The sequence below is a fragment of the Bicyclus anynana genome, chromosome 23, assembly GCF_947172395.1.
Source record: "Bicyclus anynana chromosome 23, ilBicAnyn1.1, whole genome shotgun sequence".
NCBI classification, from domain to species: domain Eukaryota; kingdom Metazoa; phylum Arthropoda; class Insecta; order Lepidoptera; family Nymphalidae; genus Bicyclus; species Bicyclus anynana.
In genome coordinates, this window is record NC_069105.1 from 3,700,027 (window position 1) to 3,725,709 (window position 25,683).

General features: G+C 38.2%; 1 protein-coding gene across 2 annotated transcripts in view; it reads right to left on the reverse strand.

Annotated features, from left to right (window-relative positions):
* Window positions 1–25,683, reverse strand: part of LOC112049971 (uncharacterized) — a 154,098-nt gene that overhangs the window by 45,265 nt on the left and 83,150 nt on the right. Inside the window, exons 3-5 of one of the 2 annotated variants that reach the window (XM_052888799.1) lie at window positions 13,452–13,557; window positions 12,266–12,398; window positions 10,728–10,860 (exon numbers count right to left, since the gene is read on the reverse strand). In XM_052888799.1, coding sequence (XP_052744759.1) covers window positions 10,728–10,860; window positions 12,266–12,398; window positions 13,452–13,548 — 363 coding nt within the window. In that variant the 5' untranslated portion in view covers window positions 13,549–13,557. Of the gene's footprint in view, window positions 1–5,767; window positions 5,943–10,727; window positions 10,861–12,265; window positions 12,399–13,451; window positions 13,558–25,683 lie in introns of those variants that run through there. The other variant, XM_052888800.1, reaches the window with a different exon arrangement.

Here is a 25,683-nt window from a genome sequence, read left to right on the forward strand (position 1 = left end):
GAGATAATACATACACAAAATTCATATAAACATAGACTCAAATTGAGAACCTCCTCCTTTTTTGAAGTCGGTTAAAAATACAGAAGTTTCTTTTTTTTTTTTAAATAGTAGTATTTCCGATGCTACCATTTCCTCCTATAGTTTTGCTCGTTAAAATCCAGACACGTGTTGTATTGATTAATATTTAACGCCTTCAGCTATTTCGTACGTGTCAATTACTACTACAACTTGACTTTTAAGTTTTAACTCGGGGTTTAAGTGTGTGACGTGCACACGGTTTTAACTAGGGTAGGCATTAGCTACTTTACGTACTAATTGTACAAAATGGGTATTCTCTAAGGATGTTTTTCTAATTTGACTTTGTGAGCGTCGAAGTCAACTCTATCTCTCTTTACACCGTACTTTAGGTAGAGAGAAATAAAGGCGAATTCGAAACTCAGTCTGTCGAGTTATAAAAAATATTTACAGAATAACGCCTATAGGCCATGTGGTACGTCGATTCTCTTTCTACAAACGCTAACGCTTCATAAACTATAAATTGTATGGGAATGACATTCATTGTCGACAGGTCACGTGATCAAGTTGTGATCGGATCTATCAACCAGTTGTTGACGACCTCCGTGGCGCAGTGGTATGCGCGGTGATTTTACAAGACGGAGGTCCTGGGTTTGATCCCCGGCTGGGCCGATTAAGGTTTTCTTAAATGGTCTGGTCTGGCTGATGGGAGGCTTCGGCCGTGGCCAGTTACCAACCTACCGGCAAAGACGTACCGTAAGCGATTTAGCGTTCCGGTACCTACGATGTCGTGTAGAAACCGAAATGGGTGTGGATTTTCATACTACGCCTAATAAGTTAGATCGCTTCCATCTTAGATTGCATCAACACTAACCATCAGATGAGATTGCAGTCAAGAGTTAACTTGTAAAGAATAAAAAAAATAAAATACCTATCCCATACATTTTGTCAATTTTTGAAGCGTTAGCGTTTGTAGAAAGAAAATCGACGTGCCACATGGCTAAAGACCAAGGTTCGTAATGAGTCTTCAGGACATACAGGGCATTTTAGCACCAATGAAGTGCACGTGTTATGCTAGCCATTGACGATCAAGTATACCCACGTATCTGTAGCACCCACGGTTATAACTGATCGTGTGTTGGTCGCGCATGACGGCTCGACTTGACGCATACATGAAACGTCTTCGCGGGCAGCGCTGCAGAAACGTGGCTATAACTGATCGTCAATGGCTAGCATTATAGTATTTTATTTTTTTAATCACTGTTCATACTAAAGTTTTATAAGATGATGGAATATAAATATCGCACTCAATAAAATCGAAATTCGCCGATCTTTACAACCGATATTACCGGTTTCAAACGGAACCAGTTTTATGCCATTTTATTGAGTTTTATGACTGTTTCGCTAGCGCTAGAATTAAAAAAAACTCAGGTAGGAACTACTACATAACACATAATAGCTACGACCTTTTTACATTTACTTTATATGAATGTGTGGTTCTAGGTTATATTTTGAGAAAATTCGCCCTTAATAGTAGTAGGTATATAGTGGATCCGATTAATATTACTGAGGGGTTTATCGAATTTTAGTTTCATCAACAATGAACGAACAATAATAGACTGAGGACTATATTGGTCAGATCTTCCACATTTTATCAAAGCAGCAAGTTTGTCATCTCATGTAACAGGTAAGTAAGGTAGACAACTAAGCCAAGAACCAGACCTAAACCGTCTAAGGAGGTATTTTTTTCTCATTTTTTCGACACAATTATTAAAAAAACTCTTGAAACCTGCAACCTCTGTAAGCCACCACGTCCAAAGTCGCGCGCGCATACTTTACCTATGCTAGGAAAATAAGTTGACAAACTTTCAACTTTTTTAACTCATTTCAAAAAAAAGGAGGAGGTTCTCAATACGACGCGTATGTTTTTTTTTCGTTTAAAATCGGTTCAGTAATTTTGTGTTAAAATGAAAATAACGAAATTGCCCGTACTGTGGCGCTTTCATTTACTATGCTGGAACATACTAAAAACAGAAAAATGAAATTTTAACAACAAAATTCAATCGACTTCAAAATCACAAAATACGTACCTATGTGCTACCTTCTGATCACTTTGAAGGCAGTGCCAACACAGTGATGCATTAACTAAAGCCGTTTAAATCATAAACTTTCAGGATTTTCAGGCGGTTCTTTCCCATGGTTCTTTCAGAAACGGCTTTAAGTAATCCACTGGCTTGACACTGCCTTCAAAGTGATCAGAAGGTATACGATGATGTGAAAGATACGATGTTATTTTTGACCATGGTTCTTTCAGAAACGGGTTTAATTAATACTCCACTTGCTTGACACTGCTTTCAAAGTGATCAAAAGGTCTATGATGTTGTGAGGGATACAATGTTTTTAGTTTATTTTTGTGATTTTGAGGTCGGTTGCATTTTTTTGTTGAAAAGATTTTATTTAAACAGCGGAAGGTCTAGCGCTTGCAGGCTCTCAGTCCACATTGAACTGTAGAAATAGCCAACATATATGTGCCCGGAAAGGCAGTGTAGGTGATTTGGCTCCAGGCTGATTGCTTATGAGTCATACAAGCGGCGAATCAATAATGGTGGGCAGAGCAACTCTTTGACATTGACTCTTATATAAAAGTTTGCATTTTTAACCTTCCACGTAAAAAAGGGTGTAATAAGTTTAACTTGTCCGTCTTTCTGTGACATTGTAGCTTCTAAATGGATCGATTATGATATGTTTGACCAGTTTTTAGCTGTTGGTAATGTACGTTGAGCATCCTACAAGTCTATACAAAGATCTAAGTTTAAGAATTTATGCGGTTAGTTTACAAAAAAAGTATGTTTTTAAACAGAGATTTTACACTGATAGATATGTCGAAAAAGAGGCGAACAAATGTGGCTGATTATCTTAATTACATTGCTCTATTTATTTGGTCCACTAGTGATTGTTGCAGTATTTGCATAATAACAATCCAAAAAAAATACAAATACAAGGCTCTGTACAATCACATTAAAGTAGACACGGCATGCTAATTTCCGTAATGTTAAAATCCGTTTAAAGATTACATAAAAACAGTTTACATTAAAAAAATACATTTTACAGCTAACAAAAAAAAGAAACATTTTACAACTACTATTTGAGTGTTTTTTTTTTTTTTAATTCTTTACTAGTTAGCCCTTGACTACAATCTCACCTGATGGTAAGTGATGATGCAGTCTAAGATGGAAGCGGGCTAACTTGTTAGGAGGAGGATGAAAATCCACACTCCTTTCGGTTTCCACACGACATCGTACCGGAACGCTAAATCGCTTGGCGGTACGTCTTTGTCGGTAGGGTGGTAACTAGCCACGGCCGAAGCCTCCCACCAGCCAGACCTGGACCAATTAAGAAAACCTCAATCGGCCCAGCCGGGGATCGAGCCCAGGACCTCCGTCTTATAAATCCACAGCGCATACCACTGCGCCACGGAGGCCGTCAATGTTATAATTATAATACAAAAATATAAATGAAGTTGGTCAAACAAAATGTTACATTTAATCGCATAGTAAAAAGAAAAGATATTTAAAGAAAGTTATTTAAACAAATAATACCTAAATGTTGTCTACAATGTCTAGTTGTGTGTTCAGAAATTGTAAAAACTATATACTTATCTATACTTATAATAAATCTGTAGAGAGGTCAATTCTGTACATGAAATATATTTCCAAAATAACTATCAGGGGGTGATTAGTGATCGATACTGATGCCAAAAATGCAATCAGTAAATTTTTTGTCTGTCTGTCTGTCTGTCTGTCTGTCTGTATGTTCTTTATAGAAACAAAAACTACTGGACGGATTTTAACGAAACTTGGTTCAATTATTCTATATACTCCTGGGCAGGTTATAGTATACTTTTCATTACGCTACGATCAATAGCAGCAGAGCAGTGAAGAGAAATGTTGAGAAAACGGGAGAAGTTACTCAATTTTTTAAGCTTCCGTCGCGTGTACAGCCTTAATGGTTAAAGCTACATAGAAATCATGTATGACGGAAATGTTCTCCTTAAAATTATCTATAAAAACACAACAGCATATATATGTCTATCTTTTATGGTTGACTCACAATAACACGTGTAACTCCCGATAGCTTAGCAGTTCGGAGCTTTCTAATTATATTTGTCTACTCTTATGTTTATAACACTCATCACTTATCCCTAATAAGAAAGTTAACATTATTACCTATTCAATAAAAAAGAATCATAAAAATCGGTAAAGAAACATCAAAGTTATACATGAAATACGCTAAGCCATCGCGCGTGAATACTAATTCATGCTTTAAGGATTATTTTTGTGTAACGGTTGCCGCGCTCGACGCGACTTGCGGTGGGAGGAATAAATAAAGAAGTGCAGCCTTAATGAGTAGGGTAGTGGTAGGGTAGGGTAGGGGTGAGGTAGGGGTAGTGTAGGGTAGGTGTAGGGCAGGGGTAGGGTAGGGGTAGGCTTGGGATAGGGTAGGGTAGGGGTAGGGTAGAAGTAGGTTAGGGTAGGGTAGGATAGGGGTAGTTGAAAGTTTACAACGACTTTCACGCGGACGAAGTCGCGGGCGTCCGCTAGTCTATACATAAATATATAATGGAGTTAAACACAAAATTGTGCATGTATGCGCTCAGTGAAGTAGTTAATTAAATTCGGATCATATTTTGCAGTGATTTTGTAGGCACGTAACATATCTATACTATAAAATCGTTGTTTTTAAATCGGTTTTCTAAATTCGGAGTGACATACCAATTAACTTGCTACAAACAACAATTTATTGATGTTTTATCTAAAAGTAGTCAATTTGGCCTTCTCGGTTCTTTGTATGTTAAACAAATCCTTGAGAAATCCACCATTCTTCCAAATAAATGAGACAAAAAGATATTATTCGGAAGTTTTTTCCAGATCAACAGAATTTAGCTGTCAATTACTTTTTTAAAGTTTTATTTACAAAAAGGGTAGGTATTCTTTCACAAAAACTCATCAATCATGAATCGTCGTCGTAGTAGATAATCATGACTTTTAACCTCTTAGACAAAATCTACTATTATTTTAATATAACCAGTTTTAAAAATATGTTTTAAAATGTATTATTATATTTTATTTACTTGAATTTTTACGCAGATTAGGTATGTAGATTCAAGTTTAAATTTAAGATTTTATTTCGATTGCACTAAATTACGGAATCAATCGATAATTATAAATCACATTTTTAGATTTATTTTTCAATTTAAAGGCTGAATTGTATTCTTTAAAAGCAATAATTGACGTGTTCAAAACCAACTTTTCATATTATAACGTAGAATATTATTCTTCAGTAGGTATGAATATTATTAATCTAAACAGCTAGCGAATGTAGTTATTCAGTATGTATTAAATTATCCAAAAATCTGTTAAAAAATTTCAACACCAAAAAGTTCAAATAAAAATATTTAATAAAATAGTTTTCTTAATTATCTTGATTATTGATTATCACTTTATTTTTAAGACATATAAATTACATTTCCCTAATTTTAAACTTTGACGATTGTTTTATTATTTATTTAGTACCAATATTAGTCACACACAAAAGTAAAAAAAACAGTGGACAAGGAAACATTTATCTCTATAAGAGATCTCTGCCAGTGACCCTTGGCAGTGGGAGAGATTTTAAACAAAAGAAATGGATAGATTAGGTAAATTTATATAAATAACACCAAAAAGTTTTACTGTAATGAGTTACACTCTACCCTGTGTCACCGATTTCGTTACAAAACTTTTATATATCACAAATTCTCCGTTCAAACAAAAACACTGATTAAAAAAAAATAACACATCACACTCAACTAAAAAGTAAATTACTAAAAAGTTCGTTACTGTTACTAGTACTTCGTTACTGTTACTATTACTTCGTTACTGTGCTTTAGAACACGAACGCCGTCTACGGAGCGCGGTCGCGACTGGTGATTCATCCCATCTCGCTGTATAGAAGGAAAAACAAAAACTATTGGTCCATATAGTCGCACTACTGCGGAAAATAACCCAATCTCCACGCAATTACACTACTTATTACCATACACATAAAGACGTATATAGCGTGTACTGTTTTAAACAGGATATTATATTGGCACGGGTGTACGGGATGATTTATCAAATTAAATAATTTTAGCAAATCGCTTGTATGAAACGTATATTAGCGTTTCATTTGAAGTATCTAAATATCTTATTCACAATATTTAGCTTAGTGATGTTTTTTTGCAATCTCATTATGTTAGACAGGCTTTTGGAAAGCGAAATTTGAATTAAAATAAATGATCATCCAATATAGATACCGATGCATTAAACTTTTGTTGGAGATTTTATGGTCATACGCAAAGATTATAAACTGTTAGATATGTCACTAGAGCATTCAAAACTGAGGCGAACAAAGGTGGCTAATTGTCTTAATTTCATTTAGAAGTATAGTAAACAACGAAAGTTACACTACAATGTCGAGTTGTGTTTTCAGGAAGTGTAAAAAAAATATATATTTAAAGTAAGTAAACACAAAATTGTACGTATGCGTGCGCTCAGTGGAGAGGTAGCTAAATTCGGGTCACTTTTTGCGGTGATTTTGAAGGCACGTAACATATCTATAAAATATCGTTGACATAATCATACATCGTATGATTCTATGTAATGATTGCTCTCTGATAATAATAATGATAATAACCGTTATCAATACCCTACCGCTACAACTATTAAAAATAATGGAAGAAACAAACGTAATATACCCATAGACCCATCCGAACCTAGGACATCCTGATTCGTGCCGAAAGAGGTTAACCACTGTACCGAAGAGATGGATCATCATCAACAACCTATATTCGGCTCACTGATGAGCACGAGTCTCCTCTCAGAACAAGACGGGTTACGCTAATAGTCCACCACGCTGACACAATGCCGATTGACAGACTCCACACACGTTAATTAAGAAAATTTTGAAAAAACGATGTTTTTCAATGCACATGACTGAGAAGTTGGTTGCACATGCTCCGGACCGGATTCAAACCTACGCCCTCCGAATCGAAGGCAAAGGTCAGAAGATGTATATTTGCAATTTGTAACAAATTTATCGTATTATTTTCATAAACTGCGGTTTCTTCAGAAATCTGGATAACGTCAATAAAACGATTCACTTGGAATTGCACTTATCGCGATCGTAAATACTCTTGATGGTTACCAGACGGGCACACGTATATTGAGGTATGTCAATTGCAATCGGGTTGCTTGAATTGCAAGAGATTTAGAGTTGATCTGGGCTTCAGTTTTAAATGTCTTATACAAAATATGTTGAGGTAAATAATAAAATTCGTAATGAATCGTGTTGCCAGTGATGACCTATGGTTCCGAGACTTGGTCGCTAACTATGGGCCTCTTAAGAAGGCTCAGAGTCACACAACGGGCGATGGAACGAGCTATGTTATGTGTTGCTATGATCTCTGCTTGATCGAATCAGAAATGAGGAGATCCGCAGAAGAACCAAAGTCACCGACATAGCTCAACGCGTCGCGAAGCTGAATTGGCAATGGGCGGGGCACATAGTTCGAAGAGCCGATGGACGTTGGGGTCCCAAGTTACTGGAATGGCGACCCCGCACTACAAAGCGCAGCGTTGGTCGACCCCCTCTACCAGGTGGACTGACGACATCAAGCGAGTCGCAGGTATTCGCTGGATGCAGGTGGCTCAGTATCGTGATGTTTGGAAGTCCCTACAAAAGGCCTATGTTCTGCAGTGGACGTCTATCGGCTGATATGATGATGATGAAATAACAAAATTAATGTTTGCATATGCAATTGGACACTTAAAAGCCTCACATTAAGAGCAGACATTTTTAAAGTAGAGAAAATAATGTATTAGCAGACGCCACGCAGTTTCACGCGCGTGGTTCCCGTTCCCGTAAGAATACGGGCATAAAATATGACCTATTGCACTCGGGGATAGTGTAACTTTTCAACAGTGAAAGAATTTTTCAAATCGGTTCAGTAGTTTCAGAGTCTATTCAACGCAAACAAACAATCAAATTTTACTTACAAAAACTTTGCCGGTGTACTTTATTTACGCCGATATTTTTTATGTTATCAACAAACAAGTTAACGAACAAACAAACCAATCATAAGTCTTCAAAAAATGTCGGTAAACTTTGCTTTGTTGGCAAATCTATACTAATATTAAAAAGCTGAAGAGCTTTTTTGTTTGTTTGATTGAACACGCTAATCTCAGGTACTGCTGGTCCGATTTGAAAATTTTTTTCAGAGTTAGATAGCCCATCTAGGAAGGCTATAGGCTATATATCATCCCCGCATTCCTACGGGAACGGGAACCACGCAGGTGAAACCGCGCGGCGTCAGCTAGTTACATAAAAAATTATAATGTCGTAAAACATTGTAGCATTTTTTTTAAATAATGATTTAATTATTAAAGTAGAATTATCAAGATGTTTTTAGATATTTAAGTAAATTATCAAGTGGTTAGGGTAGGTTAGCCCCGGGGATGGACCCTTTATTATTTTAGCTCGTCCCGGGATTCTGGTACCTAACTTTATTGTTAATTTATTGTACATAAACTGGCTACAGAGTTCTACAGGTAATCGTTTTGGTTTTTAACCGACTTCAAAAAGGAGGAGGTTCTCAATTCAGTCGGTATTTTTTTTTTTTTAACAAATTCTTGTTTATCGATCTAAATGACTATACAATATAAACACATATCTACCAATTGAAATAGAAAGTCGTCAAGATGCTCTGTCACTGTGTCACAGCACAAACCACAACAACTAGACCAGGCGCTCTGATCAGGTGAGTGTGCTTAATATGAGGCCCGCTTTCTGGTAACAATTTTGAACTTAGAAAAGCATGCCACTTCTGGATGGAAGATTTGTTGGTCCGTTCATTTATACCCCACCCCTTTAATATAAAGTAAACGCTTTGCAACAATTTCATTGCAAGCTTCGTTAAGAAATATCCAATTGATTCTTATGATAAAAAGAGATAATACAAAACATACAAAAACGTTAATAAAACAGATTCTTATAATTTATATAACTTAACTCCTCACAGCGCCTAGTCTAAACGTCTTTACGCGCTTCTTGCGGATGTAAACTTGACATCGTTTCATAACTTTCAATAATAATGGCTTTTATACATACTACTTATGCCGCGTGGCTTCACACGTATCTTTGGAAATAAATATTCAAATATGTAATATGATAAAATGCTACTCCCTATTTAAAGCTTTTTTAATTTAAAAATTTTATCAAATAATCTCGATTATATGTTTAGTTATTTGCAAAAAACAATATAGGTACCTACCGTTTTTATTTCTTTTAAATGTCATTGAATTTATTTTTCTGTAATAATACAGTGCCATCTATGACTGATTGTAAACATACAATATCTCATCATAGATGTCGCTACGAGTAGCTTACTGAATAGTTAGTTTATTAGTAGTAACTAACTGTTTTACTTTTTTATTGATTGACAGGCGTTAATAATTAATTGATAAAAGGTACTTTTCTTATACCAAATGCCAAAGGTTACTAAATGGAAATATCGCATCGGACACCAACAGGAGGCCAAGAGACAAAGAGAACGTTAGACCCTTCACAATATTAATACCTTAGTTATTTTTTTTGCATGTATAAGAAATTTTTTTGAGGACAAAAAATAATCTTTTGTAAGCAGAATTTAAAAACGTGAAATAGAGAAAGCATTGCTTTGTTTTTAACCAAATGAAGTAGGTAGGTATATTGGAGTCTTAAAATTAAATTCAAATTCAAAATTAATTTATTTCAATTAGGCTTAGTTTACAAGCACTTCTGAAAGGTCAAGATTATGTCATAATTTAATTTAATCTAATGGTGGTAGTAGTCGAAAACTTAAAATTAAAGTTACGAGGGTTCCAAACGCGCCTTGGTCCTTTAATTTTGTTCAGGTAATTTTGTTCCAAACTTCAGAGTGGTGAACAATAAACCTAAATGACGCGAAATGTAGTGAAGTTGTCACTTCGTCAGCCTATTTTAACGGGCCACAACAGGGCCAGGCGTCCGTCCTTATAGGAGAGGGTTTATGGAGCTTAGACCCACCAGCTGCTTCAATACGGGTAAGCGGGCAGGTAAGTAGTCACTTACTCGATGCGATGTAGCGACGTGCGCGAGCCCGTGCGCCGGCGTGGGCCGCTCGTCGCTCGACTCGTCGCCCGTGAACACCGAGTCGTGACGTAGTGATGTAGACACTTACTCGATGTGATGTAGCGACGTGCGCGAGCCCGTGCGCCGGCGTGGGCCGCTCGTCGCTCGACTCGTCACCCGTGAACACCGAGTCGTGACGTAGTGAAGTAGACACTTACTCGATGCGATGTAGCGACGTGCGCGAGCCCGTGCGCCGGCGTGGGCTGCTCGTAGCTCGACTCGTCGCCCGTGAACACCGAGTCGTGACGTAGTGAAGTAGACACTTACTCGATGCGACGTAGCGACGTGCGCGAGCCCGTGCGCCGGCGTGGGCCGCTCGTCGCTCGACTCGTCGCCCGTGAACACCGAGTCGTGACGTAGTGATGTAGACACTTACTCGATGTGATGTAGCGATGTGCGCGATCCCGTGCGCCGGCGTGGGCCGCTCGTCGCTCGACTCGTCACCCGTGAACACCGAGTCGTGACTTAGTGAAGTAGACACTTACTCGATGCGATGTAGCGACGTGCGCGAGCCCGTGCGCCGGCGTGGGCCGCTCGTCGCTCGACTCGTCGCCCGAGCGCTCGCCCGTGAACACGGAGTCGTGCGACACCGACAAGCCGCTGCCGTAAGCGCCCTCTCTGTTCAACAACACAAATTAATGATTAGAAGCAAACTTTGAAAAGTTAATCGACTCATAGGTCAAGATGCCTCAGCCCCGTAAGGCGCTGCAAGAAATTACCGGGGAAGCAAGATCCCGCGCATCTTACTTTTTCTCCAACTTGTCGGAAAATACTGTGGGTAGAACCTACAATAGCTCCTGTCCTCAGTTATTAATAAATTCATTATCATCATTATCAACCCATATTCGCTACCGAATAACGAATACCTCTCCACATAATTCTCCTCTCATAATGAGAGGGGTTAGGCCAATAGTCCACCACGCTGGCCCAATGCGGATTGGCAGACTTCACACACGCAAAAAATTAAGAAAGTTCTCGGGTATGCAGGTTTCCTCACGATTAATAGGTTGTGCATACTTTAATTTCAGTAAAAGTACTAAGGTACAGAATACAGCAAAATAAATTATTAAAATTGTAGCAATATTAGATAGTTGACTAACATAAGCGAACCCATCAACCCGTTTGCAGAAGCGAGGTAGTTCAAAAGCCCCGTGTTACTTTTCCTAGGCCTGTACCATGCAGTGGGTTATTAAAATAGACTCATAAATTACCTAATGAAAATGATGATGGGCTCTTGAACAATATTAAAATGATTGAATATTACGGCAAACAGTTCAATTTACACAGAAGAAGCTTGAGTTCGCAGCCTCCCTAGCCTAATGGCACGTAGATTCCCTTTCTACGATCGCTAACGCTTCGAAAACTAGAAAGATGTATGGGAATGACATTTTCTATCGACAGAACACGTGATCAAGATCTGTCATTCCCATACAGCTATCTAGTTTTCGAAGCGTTAGCGATCGTAAAAAGAGAATCGACGTGCCACTTGGCTAGGGGGCTGATGTATTTTCTTTCTCATAAAATGACGCAAAAAAATAAGGAATTTATAATTTAAGAACAAACAACGCCATCTATGTAAACATTTGATTTGGAAAAATTCTCAATAGATGGCGCTAGTAACTAAACTGTATTAAAGCTTTTATAAATTTTAAAACTTTGAAAGTCTGTCGATGACCTTAAAAAAGTGGAGTTTCTTTATTTCATGCACGTGTTTTATATTTTATTAGTGGACGCTCGCGACTTCGATCGGATGAAATTTTGTTTTTACAAATTTCGTGAGAACCATGGATTTTTCAAGTAAAGTAGCCTATATTTTGTTGCAAGCACAGGTTGCAAGGTCCAATTTATATTTATATAAATAAATATTTATATATTTTTAATAATATTCAGTATGGAAGTTAGGATTCCGGAAAATGTAAAAAATCATGAATAAATAAGTAGGTATCGTCCGACTCAGGATGGAAACCTCGTGATAAGCACCCAAATACCAATAGGAGCAAAGCTAGCTAGTGTAAAGTCTCACTTTCTCCTGGCGTGTCGCTCAGCGTCCAGCAGCTCGCTGGTGGAGCTGCTCTTGTGGTCGGGCGAGGAGTCGCGCGCGCGCCGCCGGAACATGCGCCGCAGCCCGCGCAGGAACCGACCGGTGCGCCCTTCGCCTGCAACGTGCAATCCAAAAATAATAAAAAAATTATCCTTGCTCAAAAACACTATCATATTACCACTCTAAAGCGGTTCTAAACAAGCATTTCAGCCTTTAGGGGCTAAACTAATTTTGTTTTTTTTTTTATTTTTGTTACGAATATTACCTTGCTTCAGAACGAAAAAGGTTTAATTCGTAAATTGTTTGCATCATATTAAAATAATGACTCTGTATAACGAATGTTATCGCCGCGTTTGCCGCTTTTAAATTTACATGTTGTTAATAAATAGTGTAGGAAATAGTAGTCTGTGACAGATATGACGTCGCTCGATCTAGTGTCGGCTTCAGTGTGCTCGTGGCGTTCGAGCCGTCCACATCTCTTGTTGTGTAATTCTTAATGGGTTACTTAGAATAGGCGGGGAGAGTGACTTGAGTGGAAAAGGGGAGTGTTTGTATACAGTCAAAGGTACCTTTAACCCTACATACATCGTTCACAAGTTCGTGACTCCACTCAAGGTCATTCTCTGCCATTCTAGGGACTTATTTTGGTTACAGTTTGATTTGTTAATTAAGTTATCCTGACAAGTGTTGTGAATCATAACCTTTGTTCGACAATAGTTTTCTTATATTTGTAATCACCTTTGAGTCCTATAATACGAAGGAGGTTATATTCGTAAATAGAATCATCATAGGCATCATATAAGGCCCTGATTGTTTGATAAAAAAAAATTGAAATTGGAACGAAATGCAGCGTTCTTGTGTGTTACGTATGTAAAAAGTTACGTATTCCGTAACTTTTTTTTCTTTGATTTTTATTGAGTTGCGAGCTGCTCTGCAAAAATAATTTAAATGATGAATACTGTTCCGAATTTTTTTTTCTCGCAATCGTGAAAAGCATAGTGTAACACGCGGGGCTAAACCCATTATAAACTCGGTTTCTATTTAGTAGCCCTCGCCTTAAGGCTCGTGCTCTAAAACTACCTCGTATATAATGGATCTTTTTAGCCCCTTGTATTACAATCTACTATATCCCCGACATCCGCCCGCACACAACACAACTTGTACTCACCATGGGTGTTGGAGTCGGCGTGCGGCGGTCGGTAGGGCGGCTCGAGCGAGCCCTCGCGCACGCACGACATCAGCCCCGCGCCGCCTCCGCCCGACATCCGCCCGCACTGCAACACAACAAACACAACATTTATGTCTGACCAAAGATTTTGTACCACTCGTAATAGACATGTCAGGAATGGCAACTTCGAAAAGCACACTTTTGGGCAATCCTCTCTAGGATCGCCCAATTTCAGGATTTCAGGGAGATTTGAGGAACGGTTTGTGGTTTTGGAAATATGTATTTCTTTTTTAATAACCGACTTCAAAAAAAGGAGGAGGTTCTCAATTTGACGTGTATGTTGTTTGTTTATTATACATTCTCCTACTAGCGGAAGCCCGCGACTTCGTCCGCGTGGAAATCAATGTAAACTTTCAAGCCCTATTTCACCACTTTAGATAAATTTTGAATCACATTATATTTCGTATTTTTTTAAGAAACTGTCTAATTTTCAGCTTGCCAGCTTTAGTAGTTTTGCTTGGACTTCACTAAGTATCTAAATCAGGCAGTCAGACAGACCTAAATTTGAACCTTAACATTGCATTAGCATTTGATGTTCATTCTGGACATAGTCCTTTTGAAAATTGAAGGAATATCCTCGGATTGATTCAGTGATTTAAGAACGAAGGTTTAAATGTATAAATAATTTAACATTGATTTCCACGCGGACGAAATAGTACCAAATAAATGAAATCTAGAGATGAAAAGTAACATAGCGGAGTGAAAACGCCGAATTCCCGAGCTCAGTGAGGGTAATAAATCAGAAGTTGACGTTATAAACTGCCGGCTACTAAACACCGGCGCGTGCCGAGAATACTTTATTGACAAATGTTTTCAAGGACAATAATTGTATCTATTCGTACTATAATAAAACATTTCTTTTATTACGTAGCGGTTATTTACTCCGCCTAACGGTGGTAAGGCAAATGCCCTTGTCTAGAAGATGCCTAATCAATGGTGAATACTGAAGGTGGAAGAGAATTCATAAATATTTGCGATTCGCACCTTAAACCTAAATAATATATCACACGAATTCACACGATATATCAACTTTGCAAAACGTTTTTATTTTAATTTTGTGGCTAAGATAGAAAAAGGCGTCATGCCTTTTTCAATCTTTAAAAAGGGCTACTTAATCTTTTTCACAACTCTTGCTCAAAAACATTGCGAGATTTGAAGACAAGGTTGTACGGTGTGATACCTTTGCCTTTTCTTCATGAGAAAAAAATATATTAGTAAAGAAAATAAAATTAAAGAGCGAGAATTTAAAAACAATTATTGCCGTGAATAATCTAATTACTTGATATTTTTTAAATAAATTCATTGTGAATTTGTGACCGTAATTTACGTCGTCGCACGTGACGTCGCATAAACATCTGCTGTGTGCAAGAGACGAAATGGAAAGGCGCCAAATCACGACAAATAGGAAAGGGGTTTAAACTAATATATAACGGGAAAGAGAATACTAAAAATGGGGTGGGAATAATACTGGATCAGTTCTTTAGCCAAAAAGTAGTTGATATTAGTAGACCAAGTGATCGTATCATCTCAGTAAAACTGGCCTTGGACAAGCAGCCATGTTTGAACATTCTCTCAGTGTATGCGCCACAAACCGGCTGTCCCGAAACCGAAAAACAGGAGTTCTGGGAGGAATTGCATACTGTCTTATCCTCTATCCCAGCACAAGAGCAAAAGCTTATATGTGGTGACTTAAACGGTCACGTGGGCGCCAACAGGCGCGGCTTTGAGGAACAACACGGTGGGTTCGGTTTTGGAAACCATAACAATGAGGGAACTACAATACTAGAATTTGCAGCCGCGCATAACCTAGCTATAGTAAATACATTTTTCAAAAAGAAAGACGAACATCTCATCACTTACAAAAGTGGAAATGCACAAACCCAAATAGATTATATTTTAATAGATAAACGTAATCTCAGGCAAATAAAGGACTGTAAGGTAATTCCTGGCGAACCTCTAACATCACAGCATAGACTATTGCTTGCAGCCATGAAACTTAGAACACCTATTAAACAAAAGAAGGCTAGAATTACCAAAATAAAATGGTACAACCTCCCCAGTGATAAAGGAAGTAAACTTATAGACAATATTAGGAGCTATTTCTGTGACAACCATTGTGACTGTGAGACACCGAATACCACCTGGTCAAAGTTTGAAAATTTCTGTGTTAGTAACGCCAAAAATCTATTAGGAATCAGTAAAGGAGCTTTAAATAACAAAAAAGATATAAAATGGTGGAACAACCAAACCAATGAAACAGTGGCTGAAAAGAAACGTCGATTCAAAATCTGGCAAAAAACATGTTCAGACAAAGACAGAGAGGACTACAAGGTGGCCAAGAAAGCAGCCAGAAGAACAGTGGCTATTGAAAGAGATAAAGCAGAGCAGGACCTTTATGCACGCCTAGAACTAGCAACTGACACTGAAATATATAAATTAGCAAGACAAAGGCACAATAGCTCAAAAGATTTTCAAACCACCAAGTATGTTAAAAATCGCGAAGGGATATTGCTTACAAATGATAAGGATATATGTGATAGATGGCTTGAGTACTACAATCATCGGTTAAATGATGAATTCCCGCGACAGTCAGAAACAAAGGAACCAATGACGCTAGGACCCATCAATAAAATCACATCGGCTGAGGTCAAAAATGCGATACGCAAAATGAAAAACCATAAAGCAAGTGGTCCAGATGAAATACCGACTGAAATATGGAAAACACTAAAAGCTGATGGAGAGGTATGGCTTACTAAATTATTTAATAACATCTTATCCAGTGAAGAAATGCCAGATACTTGGAGAAATAGTATTTTAGTTCCTTTCTATAAAAACAAAGGCGATGTTCGTGACTGCGGAAACTACCGGGGAATCAAATTAACATCACATACCCTTAAGATCTGGGAAAGAGTTCTCAGTGAGCGCCTCACCAGTCATATCCTCCTAACCGAAAATCAATTTGGCTTTACTGCTGGAAAGGGGACCACTGATGCTATTCATGCTGTCAGATTAGTTATGGAAAAAGCTCGCGAGAATAAGCAAAATCTATGGCTAGTGTTTATCGACCTGGAAAAGGCGTTTGATCGCGTACCCAGGGCGATAATATGGCAAGCTTTAAGAGCTCATGGTGTCCCTGAACTTTACGTAAGACTTGTTAAAGACATGTACAACAATGTCAAAACGAGCGTGAGAAGCCCAGCGGGATTGTCTAAATCCTTTGATATCACTGTTGGTGTCCATCAGGGCAGCGCTCTCAGCCCTCTGCTATTTAATGCAGTCATAAACTATCTGACAGCAAATATACAACGGCCAACTCCTTGGAACCTTTTATATGCTGATGATGTGGTCCTCATTTCAAATAACATCCAAGAGATCCAAGAAAGTTTAGAGAAATGGAGATTGTCACTAGAAACTAATGGTTTACGCATCAGTAGAACTAAAACAGTGTATATGTCTTGCAACTTCGACCGTAATGACATCAACGCAGACATAAAGATAGAAAATACGAGCTTGCCTAGAGTGAAAACGTTTAAATATCTAGGATCTATACTTTCGGAAGACGGATCAATTGAAGCGGATATATCTCACAGAATATCAACAGGCTGGACTAAATGGCGTACGCTTACTGGAGTATTATGTGACAAAAAGATTCCCATAAGAACAAAGGGCAAAGTTTACAAGACAGCCGTCAGACCAGCACTCCTATACGGCAGCGAAGTATGGGCTCTAAAAAAAACCCATGAGCAGAAACTTCACACAACAGAAATGCGTATGTTGCGATGGTCGGGAGGAGTGACACTCAAGGACAAGGTGCGCAATGAACACATAAGAGGGAGCTTCAAGGTCGCAGAAATAGCTGAAAAAGCAAAAGAGTCCAGGCTGAGATGGTACGGTCATGTGATGCGAAGACCAGATGACCATGTCGTAAAAAAGTGCCTTTCCATGGATACTAAGAAGCGGGGGAAGGGAAGACCACCAACAACGTGGTTAACGAAGGTCCGTAAGGACCTGAAAGATAAGGGCATGACAGACGATGACGCAAAGGAGCGTACAAAATGGCGCCACATGATTGGGAAAGCCGACCCCGTATAAACGGGAAAAGGCGAGGCCGAAGAAGAAGACTGTACCGAGTTATTTTATTTTCTCGCAATCGTAGTGAAAAGTATTGTGTAACACGCGGGGCTAAACCCATTATAAACTCGGTTTCTATATAAAAATACCTCGTTCAAAATGGGTTTTTTTAGCCCCTTGTATAACAATCTACTATTTCTCTCATCATCGTATATATGTACATATATTTAGGTATTATTTGTTTAAATAACTTTCATTGTTTACTGAAATGAAATGCCTTCAACTAGGCGCTTTTGTTAGCCTCAGTTTTGATGCGCTAGTGACATATCACTATACAAAATCTTAAGTAACTAACTTAACGCTCACTTTGGTATTTAAGTAGGGTTGGCACTGTGCGTCGAAATCGTACAAAGTGCAAAACTTCTTCAATTCAATTTTGTATCGAGTCTTCTATGCACTTCATTTTTGCACCAACGAAGTGCACAACACTGAGTATGGATAGTATGAATTCCTTCGTTTTAACTTTGCTATAGTCGACTTAGAAACGCAAAGCATTATCTTCTATTTAACAGAAAATTTTCTTAATTCTCTAAAATCTGCTAATTCGTATTGGGCCACTGTGGTGGACTAATAATAATAATAGTTTTTATTAAAAGGCAAACAACCCAATACATAAGTCTTAGCTTAGGTCAATAATTGTTATAATATGCACTAGTCAAATCTCAAGAGAGCTGTGATAGCCCAGTGGATATGACCTCTGCCTCCGATTCCGGAAGGTGTGGGTTCGAATCCGGTCCGGGGCATGCACCTCCAACTTTTCAGTTGCGTGCATTTTAAGAAATTAAATATCACGTGTCTCAATCGGTGAAGGAAAACATCGTGAGGAAACCTGCATACCAGAGAATTATGTTAATTCTCTGCGTGTCTGAAGTCTGCCAATCCGCATTGGGTCAGCGTGGTGGACTATTAGCCTAACCCCTCTCATTCTGAGAGGAGACTCGAGCTCAGCAGTGAGCCGAATATAGGTTGATGACGTGAAATCTCAAGCCTTAAGAACTAATGCCTAACCCACTCTCACTCTGAGAGGAGACTGATGCTCAATAGTGAGCCGAATACGGGTTGTATACAAATCACTCACAGCTCATCTAGCGACTATAACCTCCGCTATCAACGCAACAAGGTCAGGACCCTGTTTACGCGCAGGGAAGGTCAAGGGCACCGGGCAGATCGATACGGATGCTGCGCGCGACAGAGATGCGAGATACAAACTATGCCAGGAATGAATGGGATAGATAGAGGCAGGCGTTAGGGATTTCTTCCCGTTTTCCAGCAGTGACACTGAATTACAGAACATTATGACACTATATATAAAGTTACTAGCTGACGCCGCACGGATTTACCCGTATGGTTTCCGTTCCCGTGGGAATACGGGGATAATATATAGCCTATAGCCTTCCTCAATAAATGGGCTATGTAACACTAAAATATTTTTTTTAAATCGGATTAGTAGTTCCTGAGATTAGCGCGTTCAATCAAACAAACAAACTCTTAAACTCAAACTCAAATACACAATGAGGGTAATCGACACAATTCAGCTGCTGTTGTCAACATCGTGTCAACAATGTATATTAAGAAATGCTCGTGGCACTTCTAACTCATATTTTATAGAGGTCGTTATCAACCCATATTCGGCTCACTGCTGAGCTCGAGTCTCCTCTCATATTAAGCAGGGTTAGGCCAATAGTCCACCACGGTGGCCCAATGCGGATTGGCAGACTTCACACACGCAGAGAATTAAGAAAATTCTCTGGTATGTAGGTTTCCTCACGATGTTTTCCTTCAATGTTTGAGACACGTGATATTTTATTTCTTAAAATGCACACAACTGAAAAGTTGGAGGTTCATGCCCCGGACTGGATTTGAACCCACACCCTCCGGAATCGGAGACAGAGGTCATATCCACTGGGCTATCACGCCTGTTTTATAGAGGTACTTTTACATATTATATATTCTGTAATAGAGGTAAAGTTTGTTATATTCTGGGGTCATCTCTGGATCTACTAAACCGATTTTGAAAATTCTTTCACCACGAGAAAGCTACGTTATTTGGTTGTCATATTTTATTCCCGTATTCCCAAGAACGTTAATTATGCGGGTGAAAGGACAAGTGTCACAATTCAGCTAATGTTGTCAACATCGATGTCAACAATATGAATAAATGGAAGTTCTCGTGTCTCTTGACCCCCCCACTAGGTCGACCAACATTGCGCTTTCTAGTGCGGGGTCGCCATTCCTGCACCTCGGGACTCCAATCGGCTCTTCGAACTATGTGCCCCGCCCATTGCTACTTCAGTTACGCGACTCGTGAATTTAAATAGGTATGGTCTCCATATGGTAGGTATGGTATGGTATGGAATATAGAACAACTAGGTATCGATACCATTGTATCTGTATTTGTAACTGTACCAACTGGTTGTTATTGCACTCATTTAGCGCCTCACTAACCCAAATGTACCTAATAACAAGTTACACATAATCGCTAAATAAGACTGACTTTTCTTCAGTTAACACTTCTCGATTACGTCATGGAATCTTAAAGACATAACTCAAAATGGCAATTTGAGGACTTTGTGATTTTTGCTCTCTTTATGTGATTGTAGAGTTGCCTACTTGGCGCCTCACTAACCCAAATGTACCTTTAATAAGTTACACGTAATCGCTAAATAAGACGTGACTTTTCTTTTGTTAACACTTCTTGATTACGTCATGGGGAGTTTAAAGACATAACTCAAAATGGCAATTTGAGGACTTTGTGATTTTCGCTCTACGGGGACGTTATGTCCCCAGCCACCCGGGGTTGTAGAGTTGCCTACTTGGCGCCTCATTAACCCAATTTTTTTTTTAATTCTTTACAAGTTTGCCGGTAAGTGATGGTGCAGTCTAAGATGGAAGCGGGCTAACTTGTTAGGAGGAGGATGAAAATCCACACTCTTTTCAGTTTCTATACGACTCGTACCGGAACGCTAAATCGCTTGGCGGTACGTCTCTGTCGGTAGGGTGGTCTGGTGGTGGTTGATTACGTCATGGGGAGTTTAAAGACTTAACTCAAAATGGCAATTTGGGGACTTAGTGACTTTTCGCTCTACTTGGACGTAATGTCCCCAGTCTTCCGGGATTTTAGAGTTACTTAGCGCTTCACTGATCGAAATGTACCTATTATCATTACATAATCGCTATTATAAGGCGCAGTTTTCTTCTTGATGACGTCATGGGGATTTTAGAGACAACTCAAAATGGCAAATTGAGGATTTTCAAATAAGTCTGGTTCTCACGAGCTTTCGAGCTGAACTCACTGTTTGTACTTTGAATAAAATTATAAAAAAAATATTGATTGATTCGATTAACAGTAGGTAAGGTACAGAAGATCGTAAAAGAGCCAAATAAGCCCGCCAATCCACATTCGAGCAGCGTATTGGGTTTCATACTCCATTTCTTTTAAGGAGCGAGGCATAGCCGAGCGGGTCGTTAAAATGGGCTTGATAAAAATTTTAAGTAGCGAAGTCGCGAAAAAAACTAGTTTATTATACTTAAATGAATCATTAAGTTTGTCCAGACAGTAGACAGTGTTAACGACATCCTGATCCTGTGAACATTAAAGTAATCAAGTTAAGTCCCATATTTAGATGGGGTTAATGAACTTTGTTAATATTAGAGACGACATTTTTAAAACTGTAGAGCTCTTTGAGCCTCGTTGGTACAGTAGTTAATTTACATTCGGATCTAGGTATTGGGTTCGAATCCTGGGTCGGGCTTTTAAAATTTTCCTTGGTGTTGTAACTCCTGCGTCTCGGAGAGCACTTTAAAACTGTCGGTCCCGGTCTAGCTTCGCTTTGACTAATGTGTGCTTCTTCCCTACCCTTCCCTACTCCCACCCTATCCCTATTAGGGTTGTTAATCATACTATAAAAAATGATGTCTGCATACCAATTTTTAACTTTCTACCTTGAAAATTGCGGAATGCTCCATACAAACTTCCACCTCCCATTTTAGGGAAGTGGGGAGTTAGAAAGCGACAAAAAGTAGCCTACGTCACTCTCCATCCTTTCAACTATCTCCACTTAAAAAATCACGTCAATTTGTCACTCCGTTTTGCCGTGACAGTCGAACAAACAAACAGACAGATTGACATACACTTACACATTTTTAATATTATGTATGGATACAGAATTGTTAGGAGAATTGTGAGATGAAATCATCAAAGTAGAGATTAATAATGGCGGTACAGGTCAGCAAGCCTATATTAGTCATTGCGCACTTCATTCTGGGCGATTTTCGTATAGCGACAACAAGTAAGGCCAAAACTCTGTCCATTTGAGTTTGAGAATTTGCTAAATACTCAGCTAAAATTATTAACAAGTTAGACTTTTGAGTTTGTTTAAATTCTTATTACAAAGTACATGTGTGTGTAAATAAATTATTTGTATGTCGTAATTATCATTAAATTTCCCAACTGGTTCCTAAAAGGATAGTAGTCGTTGTTAAAATTAACATCATGACCCTAAGCTCGCCAACTCGTATAGGAGCAGAGTGGTGGGTCTGAGCTCCATAAATCCCCTCTCATATAAAGAGGGAGGCGTGAACCTGTCGTGGGCTGCTAAAACAGGCTTATGATGATAACGCTTTTTTTAAAATCACTCCTATAAAGTCTTAATCAATTTTCATCTAAGGACGAGAAAAATGTCATAGCTGACAAAATTAATGGAGTCTAGATCGCAATCTCAATTTGCTGGAGCGAGCATCTGTTACGTTGTCCCTGACCTAGTTGCTCGGGACCCTGACCACGCAGGAAGACTAGATCGATGAGCCTGTACCTAGGTTTATTTGCCCTTTAACAATCCCAGCAGTTTTACAGGACTTTTACAGCTAAATATTGATTATAATATAAGCTTTACTTTCGATTTCGAGGTTCGAATCTGGTCCGGGACATGCACCTCCAACATTTCAGTTGTGTGCATTTTAAGAAATTAAACATCACGTGTCTCAAACGGTTAAGGAAATCATGATGAGGAAACCTGCATACCTGAGAATTTTCTAAATTCTCTACGTGTGTGAAATCTGCCAATTCGCATTGGACCAGGAAGGTGGACTATTAACCTAACCACACTAATTTTGAGAATCTCGTCCTCAACGTCGAATATGGTAGGTCGAATCTATACTAATATTATAAAGCTGAAGAGTTTGTTTGTTTGTTTGTTTGTTTGTTTGTTTGTTTGTTTGATTGAACGCGCTAATCTCAGGAACTACTGGTCCGATTTGAAAAATTCTTTCAGTATTAGATAGCCCATTTATCGAGGAAGGCTATAGGCTATATATTATTCCCGTATTCCTACGGGAACGGGAACCACGCGAGTGAAACCGCGCGGCGTCATATAGTATATGATGATGATGATGATGATGATGATGATGATGATGATGATGATGATGATGATAATGATGATGATGATGATTGACTTAACGACGACTTAACAATTACTAACAATCCTACTTTCTGATAATATTATAGACGCGACAGTTTGTATGGTTGTTTATCTGGCTGTTTGTTGTTTTTGTAACTCTTTAACGCCGCAACTACTGAACCATTTTTGCTGAAATTAAAAACGAAGATAGATAATTTATTGGTTTAAACACATAGGCTACTTTTCATCCTGATAAAATCCATGGTACCCTTGGGATTTGAGAAAAACTGAATTTTACGCAGACGAAGTCGCGGGCGTCTGCTAGTAGCTAATATTTTGTATATTATGTCCACTAACAAACGTCTAGGTTAGTGAATTGTACTGCTAGCAGTCTCTAATGTTTCCGTGCTTATAATAACATCGCTGATAAAGTGCAAGTGGTAATAATGATAAAACTCGGTGCGGTTAAATTCGCCATTTTAGGGCAAGGCGCCGGCATCAGGTGCGAGCGACTCAAAACGTCCATTTTGCGGCGAGCAGTATATAACGGGCTTAATGGAGCTCGTTCAAAAACCTATTACAAATAATTAATTTATTTCGCAAGGTACTCAGTAATAACCTTTTTCCATTAATATAAAAGCTAATTAAGTTACATAATATTGTAATAATAAAATTATTTTTAATCACGTTTCCTTGTAATGAATAATGATATCAAAAATTCGATTTTAAAATAATTGTGTAAAGTTTCTAAATATTATGTTAAGGGGATGAGGGGGGTGCGCAGACAAAATCTGCTAAGTAGTCATTAACAACAAACATGGTTTTCCAAATATTTGCGCCATTCCGTATGTATATGTTAACTTCGAATGATGATAAAGAACCTATTCGTAATCTCGGCTAATCTATAATAATTAATATTATACATATAGAGGCAAAATTTCTCGTATTTTAGGGGATCTACTTAACCTATTTTCTATATTCTATGAGCACTAGAAAGCCACGTTATTTGTGAGTGTCATAGGCTATATTTTATCACCGTATTCTCACGGGAACGGGAACTACGTAGGTGCAACCGCGGGCCGTTGGCTAGCCCCTAATATTATCATGGAAGATGCCGTTGCAACTAGAAAATTCGCACGTTAAATTAATTTATTAAAAATCTCATAATAAACATAGACAGTTTTGTTTTTCGAAAAAAGTTACTATTTGTTGAATTACTCGTAATTGAAAAGATAAATACAATTCGTTTTTTTCAAGTAATTGCGTGATTGGTAAGAGATTGATTAATTATTATTTATAAATCACACACAAACATACATGTCGCGTGTTGTGACATTGTCACTAATATGCACGTAATAGAAAAGCCTGTTGCATGCAAATGCGTGTAATAGAACAATGACATAATTACTGACTATCTGTCAATCTAAAGTAATATTACAGAGGTAAGATTTGTTTTCCTTTTGTTCATTTATTACGAATTAATTCAAAACTACTGGACCGATTTTGAAAATTCTTTCACCATTTGAAAGCTATATTTTCACTGAGTAGCATAGGCTATATTTTATTCCAGTATACCTACGGCAACGAGAACTACGTGGATAAAACCACAGGGCATCTGCTAGTCTATTTATACAACTATTGGTCTATTGTTATTATGCTAGCCACAAACGGTCAATTATTCTCACGATTTTATAGCACCCACAACTATAATATTGATCGTGTGTTGGTCACTACGTACATGACGGCTCGACTTGACGCAAAAAAAATATATTTTTATTTTTCTTGCCCACAAGTGTGCAGCACTTGTCCGTCTGTTGGAGTCGTTAGTTTTATAGGACTTAAATAAGTTTGACGACCTTTCTGTGGCAGGCATTGATCGTGGCTGGTTACTAGCCTACTGGCAAAGACATACCTCAAGCGATTTAACGTTCTGCTACGATGCCGCGTAAAAACAGACAATGATACGGGTATAATGAATTTGTCCCTCTTCCAGGCAATGATAATTTTACACTATATAAAAGTTAAATTCGGATCACTTTTTGCGGTGATTTTGTAGGAACGTAACATTCCTACAAAATTACCGCAAAAAGTGATCCGAATTGAACTACACCACTGAGCGCACACATGCACAATTTAGGCTTTAATTCCACTACATATTTGTGTTCATATATTGTTTACATTTCCCGAAAACACAACTCGACATTGTAGACGATATTTAGGTATTATTTGTTTAAATAACGTTCGTTGTTTAATATAGCGACTAAATGAAATTAAGTAAATTTGTCCGCCTCAGTATTGAAGCGCTAGTGACTACAAATCGAAAATTCAACAAATCCGTGTAACAATTTTAATTATTATTATTATTTTAGTATTCCAGGATTACACAAAAATAAAATTTATTTATGTCGAAGATGCTAGAGCCGTAAATAATTAAAAACAAAAAAAAATGGGACCACCCTAGAAGTAATTCCAAACAATAAAGAATTTTCAAAATCGGCCCACAAATGATGGAAATATCGCTGGACATACACAAAAATACATACATACAGCTATGGCATACTAGACACGGGCATAAGTTAGTTATTTATATATCTCCAAAGAGTTAAAAAATCTTTTGTGGGTTTGGGTGTACTCTTCTATAACAA